The 6,392-nt window shown below is 34.5% G+C and overlaps 1 protein-coding gene across 1 annotated transcript; it reads left to right on the top strand.

Annotated features, from left to right (window-relative positions):
• The first annotated feature begins 171 nt into the window (after window positions 1–171).
• Window positions 172–4,100, top strand: LOC140875015 (aldehyde dehydrogenase family 3 member F1). The gene is made up of 10 exons (XM_073278523.1): window positions 172–442; window positions 845–913; window positions 1,845–1,941; window positions 2,155–2,361; window positions 2,497–2,618; window positions 2,854–2,958; window positions 3,043–3,215; window positions 3,296–3,386; window positions 3,469–3,618; window positions 3,692–4,100. Exons 1-10 carry the CDS (start codon window positions 254–256, stop codon window positions 3,944–3,946), a joined length of 1,458 nt encoding a protein of 485 aa, XP_073134624.1. The 5' UTR covers window positions 172–253; the 3' UTR covers window positions 3,947–4,100.
• Window positions 4,101–6,392: the final 2,292 nt, after the last annotated feature.

Below are 6,392 nucleotides of genomic sequence, written 5' to 3' on the forward strand. Positions count from 1 at the left end.
GGATTCATAGATGATTTTTACACCTAAATTTTTTATAAGATTATAAATTTTTACAACATATTATTATTTATCCATAACCTCTCTATATCCTATCAAATTATTTTAATAATTATTTAAATTTTTTTTCTGAAATGACATATATATATATATCCAAATTTTTGGGTTGATGAAGGGAGGGGGCGGCAAGAGTGCATTTAATGGAGTCCTGGCATTAAAATCAATCACACATGTTCTGTTCTGTTGAGTTGTTGCCATGGAAGGACTGCAACTCAGCTTAGCGGAGCTTCACCAAACTTTCCGCGGCGGGAAGACGAGGGGAGTGGAGTGGCGTAAATCCCAGCTCCAGGCCATCATCAACCTCATCACTGAAAATGAAGCCCAGATTTTTGAAGCCCTCCATCAAGATCTTGGAAAGCACCCCGTCGAAGCTTATCGCGACGAGGTACATCTCTTATCTTGCTCTTTCTTTTCAGAACCCCTCCATCGTTTTATTTGATCTTCTTGTTCTAATTGCCCGTAGTTCCATTTCATCATCAAGTGTTTTTTTTTTGTTCCACTTCCGTTTGCCTTCTGTTAAATCCAAAAAGGTTGTTGGGTATGCGTTGTTTGTTTATGTTCTATTTTTCATGTGAGTTTGGAATCATAAAATTACCAAGCATCGTTCATTTACTTTATAGACTGGAGGTGCCCACATGTTCAAGAAGTACTGCCGGGATAGAGTAGGAAAACAAAAATCAGTGAATTCACAGTAGAATCTACGTTTAGTTATTGGTCTTTTTTTTTTTTTTTTTTAATCGTGAGCCTCAGATCTTTGAGAATCATTTTTTCCCGTCTCATGTTGCAGATTGGAATTGTAAAGAAATCTGCCGACCACTCTTTGCTTCATATCGAGAAATGGATGGCTCAGAAAAAGGTTGGTCTTGTTTCCCGCGGATCCGGTAACTTCATCACTTTCGATCTTTCAATATGTTGTCTAAGGAGTAAGGACTAGAGGCCGTGACTCCGAAACATGGATCGAGAATTCTTTTATAAATAACAAAAAAGAAGGAATACCGTGGCTCATGCGGGGACTGAAACTTAATCATACTAGTCATGCTTAGAAGTGACATTGTTTTAATACTGTCTATAATAGCAAGCAAAAGATGTAACTATATGGATTTTTTTAATTCTATTCCGCTTGGTTGGCACCACTTATTTAAGCAAAGAAACCTTGTGTGGAAGATATGGTTGGTGTATTAATTGTGTCCCACATCGGTTGAGTAAATATCCTGGGAGTCCTTTATATAAACAAGGGCAATCCTCACCTCTTGAGCTAGCTTTTGAGGTGAGTTAGGTCCTAGTCTCAATTTTTAACATGGTATCAAAGCCCCGGTTCCACCGTTATGTGTTGGACGGCCCATAGTTGGCCTCACCCGTCCCATAGTTGGCCACCCGTTAATATCTCCACGCTCCAGTTGTTTCATTCATTCTAGAGTTAGGTCATACTCTCAATTTTTAACATGGTATCAAAGCCCTATTCCACCGTTATGTGTTGAACGGCCCATAGTTGGCCACCCGTTAATATCTCCACGCTCCAGTCGTTTCATTCATTCTTGAGTTAGGTTTTAGTCTCAATTTTTAACATGGTATGGCCCATAGTTGGCCTCACACGTCCCAAAGTTGGCCACCCGTTAATATCTCCACGCTCCAGTCGTTTCATTCATTCCTGGGCGTGAGAGGGGTGTGTTGGTGTATTAATTGTGTCCCACATCGGTTGAGTAAATATCCTGGGAGCCCTTTACATAAACAAGGGCAATCAATTTTTGACAGATATGATGTGTTATATATTACTATGGATGATGCAGGGGTGGCTACCATTGCTATTGTTCCCAGCAAGCGGACAAGTGCTACCAGAACCATTTGGCACGGTTCTCATAATTGGATCATGGAATTTCCCCATCAGTAAGTAAACAAACGTTTTTTTTTTTTTAAACCTTTTTCGTTTTAACCAGTAGAAATAAAAGTTAACTTGCTCTTCAGATTGCAATTTATCCTTGTCATCATTATTAACCTGAGTATTATCGATGTATCGCAAGCTTACAACCTCTTTTTCTGTTATAAATTTTGTTTGAAAGTAAGCGTACAACTTAACCCCTTCATGTCATCTTCATTTAGGCCTAGCTTTGGATCCTGTTATTGGGGCAATATCTGCAGGAAATACAGTTGTCCTAAAACCTTCGGAGCTAGCCCCGGCATGCTCCTCTTTTCTTCATCGTAAAGTTCCTCTTTACTTGGATAACGAGGCCATCAAAGTCATTCCAGGTGGAAGTGAAGTAGCTGAACAACTATTGCAGCATCGATGGGATAAAATATTCTTTACAGGTTTCTTATTAATATGTAGCAGTTATATTCTCATTCAGATGTTGGGATTATGATTATTCACAAGGAACATACAATATCATATTTCAAGTGGATGAAGTGGAGATTTAATTCAACTATTGCTTACTACTACGATAGGTAGTCCACGTGTAGCACGTATCATCATGTCCGCGGCTGCAAAGCATTTGACTCCTGTGACTCTAGAGCTTGGTGGAAAATGCCCTGTCATTCTTGACTCCTTCTCTGGCTCAGACTTGCAGGTTTGCAGTTACAAGGCTTTGTGACTTTATTAGTAGGCTTACTAATTGTAAAGAAGTATACAATCTCATTGTGGTCGGAGAATTAAATTCTTTTCGTTATGCTTCAGGAAATGTTGTTTAAAAATTTAAAACTACTTCGATGTTGCTCTTTCCGGAGAAATATGCTGAGAGATGTCAAGTCTTCAAAAGTCTTAGTTAATTTTATGGTGATTTTGTTTGTGGTGTTGAATTGAAGGTGGCTGTGAAGAGAATAGTTGGTGGGAAGTGGGGACCTTGTGCCGGACAAGCATGCATAGGAGTAGATTATGTTCTAGTGCAACAAAAAGATGCTCCAGTCTTGGTATTACAACTCTCCGTCCTGTATTTATTAATCTATGTACAGAAAATGATCTTTGGTTTGATTTTTTGTATTTATTTCTTTCAGGTTGAATTATTGAAGAATTGTATCAAAAAATTTTACGGTGACGAGGTGGATAAGCTTCAGAATATCTGTAGGATAGTGAACAAGCATCACTTTGAGAGAGTGAGGAATCTTCTCAAGGACCCTTCTGTGTCAGCTTCCATTGTTTATGGCGGTTCAGTCGACTGCAAAAACCTGTTAGTTGTCTTCTTATCTTGTCTATTTTCTGTTGGCACAAGATTTAATGGATTACATGTTTCAACCATTTAATTTGCAGGATGATTGAGCCAACAATTTTAGTTGATCCTCCGCTGAACTCCGAGATTATGACAGAAGAAATATTTGGCCCATTGCTCCCCATAATCACTGTAAAATCGAATATACCGTGTCAGATCCATGTTCTACAAACCGTATGCCACAAAATATATAAGACATTGTCTTATTTTGCAGCTGGATAAAATTGAAGAAAGCATAGACTTCATCAACGAACGACCCAAACCTTTGGCCATTTATGCATTCACCAAATGCAAAAGGTTTAAGGAAAGAATTATGCAAGAAACATCGTCGGGAAGCTTGACATTCAACGATATAATGATTCAGGTATAGGCTGCTAATTTTTCTAGTTAAAAAAAAACAAAGAAAGAGAGACGATGATTAAGTTCTTGGATTGCAGTTTTTATGCGACGCATTGCCTTTTGGAGGCGTTGGTGAAAGCGGTTTTGGTCGGTATCACGGGAAGTACTCGTTTGATACATTCAGCCATGAAAAAGCAATTCTTCAACGAAGCTTCTTCCTGGAACTAGAGCCAAGGTATCCTCCTTGGAATGATTTTAAGCTCGATTTCATAAAGTTGGCTTACAACTTCAATTATTTCGGGCTGCTGCTGCTGCTGCTGAGGAGGATGATGGGTCGTAGTGATGCAAAATAAATTAAACTAGTGGTTATTTATCATTTGCTTGTCTACACAGGGAATAATAATATTTACCCTCTTTGTGTCGAGGGAGTGGATTTTGTCAAAAGGCTTTGTGACAATACTCATCCTAAATCTTCTTGAAAGTTACTCAAAATCATTTGCTTTCTAATGTCTCTCTTTATTTAAATGTAGAACCAGATTTCGTGAAAACATTTATAACAGGCATGTTTCTGTGTTTGTGTACGTGTTACCACCAGGGGTGTGGAAAGAGTAGGATCCATTGGCCGTTGTCTGTTTTTGGTTTATTTTTCCTTGGTTTCACTAAAGTTTGGGCATTTTCAAGTACTAGGAAAAAAACATATGCTACGCATGTGATATCAGGTTGTTTTTAGTCAATTCAATCAAATATCATATTAATTATTGAATATTTGCATTTCACAATTAATATTCAATTAAATTTACTTATACTTGGTTAAATATGAATAGAAAGTTATATTGATTAGTATTGGGTTTTCTGCAATATAATACGATGAAAAAATATTTTATTATAGAGAAATTTTATACAACTACACATACTTTATAATTAACTCTTTTTTTTTTTTTTATCAAACTTTATTAAATTATTGTAGTATATTTGTAAACAAACGAATACTAAAAAATAAATAATAAATTAAACCAAGTGAAACATTTAGAAGTAGTAATTTTATATATTTAACATTATTAACTTTTCAATAGTATTTTAATCTACGTCAATTGTTTTATTATATATAATACAACGAATGAGTGAATAAATCATAAAATCAAAAGACGAATGTTCTCTAATAATCAATTTATATGTAATATGGTGAGCAAGTATAGAAAATAATTTATACATTTAAATGATTGTTTAACCAGCTTAAATAATATATATCATTGTTTCAATTAATTGACTAAGTAATTATATACATAACATGGTAAGGAGATATGTGGAAAATTATTTTGGAAAAACTGTAATTCTGGTGCTGTATATTTGTCACTTTGCGATTTCGGTCCTCTATGTTTTCATATTTCAGTTTTAGTCATGCATATTCCTATTTTTAGCAATTTCAGTCATTTTTCTTCGAAAATACTTACGTGACACTATACAGTACGTCAGTTTTACATCAGCACTGACCACATCGGAAAAAAGACTAATATTGCCACAAAAAATAAAGATAGCGGACTAAAACTGGAATATGAAATATAGAGGACCAAAATCGCAAAGTGAAAAACTTACATGATCAAAAAATCTATTTTCCCATTTACACTAACTTTTTTAATCCAATTTAAATACTAATGATAATTTCAAGTTATGAACTTATAACCATATAGAAACATGAGTAATAATGAATCTCAATAACTTTAAAGTGATTATTAGTTTTCAGTATTACATTTGATACATAATTTTTTTAATTGGTAAAAAAATCAAACAAAACACTTTTTTAAAATGATAAAGTTTTGAATGAGGATATAATAAAAATTTAATATGATAATTAACATAATGTTGCATATTTGTAAACAAACTAACACTTAAAAAATAAATAATAAATTAAACAAAGTGAAATATTTATGAGTAGAACAATTATATATTTAACTCTATAAACTTTCAATACCACTTTAATCTACGTCATTGGTTTTATTATATATAATTTAACATATGAGTGAATAAATTATAAAAAGAAAAAATCAAATCTCTCTAAAAGTTAATTTATGTGTAATATGGTGAAGATATATTATAAGAAAAATCATTAATATAATTAAACTTTCATTCTTCTTAAATATTAATAATAATTTCAATCATTAATGACCATTTAATTATATACATAACATGTAACGACCCACTGTATCAAGATGGGTCTTTTCAGCGTGCTTATGTCCTCACTCACACGCACCTTGAGAATCTTCCCAGGGGGTCACCCATACTGTAATTGCCCCAAGTCAAGCACGCTTAACTTTAGAGTTCTTATGTGATGAGCTCCCGAAAAGAAGATGCACCTTCTTGATATGAGTAGTACATATGAAATCTTTTTAAACTCTCCTCAACTATGCAGTCACATACCTACACAGTCTCAGAATCCCTCTAATTCCGACAGGATCGGTTCATTCACGTCTCCCTCCGCCTAGAAGCCTACCAGGAGCCGCTTATTGTCCGTGCAACCTCTTGACACCGGCGTTCACTCCTCGCCTCCTCAGCCCCGGGCGTCACATAACATGACAAAGAGGTATGAGAAAAATTAAATCATTTTTACATTAACATTTTCCATCTACTTTAAATACTATCAATAATATCAAGTTATAGACTAATAATTATATAGATGTATGAGTAATAATGAAATTTTTATAAGTGTAAATATCATATTGCATTTATAAAGTTAGTCATATACTATTACAATATAAGTGCAATCAAGAAATAACTTATTTTCATATAGTTCTTTTGTTATTA

The sequence above is a fragment of the Henckelia pumila genome, chromosome 1, assembly GCF_033568475.1.
Source record: "Henckelia pumila isolate YLH828 chromosome 1, ASM3356847v2, whole genome shotgun sequence".
Lineage (NCBI taxonomy): Eukaryota > Viridiplantae > Streptophyta > Magnoliopsida > Lamiales > Gesneriaceae > Henckelia > Henckelia pumila.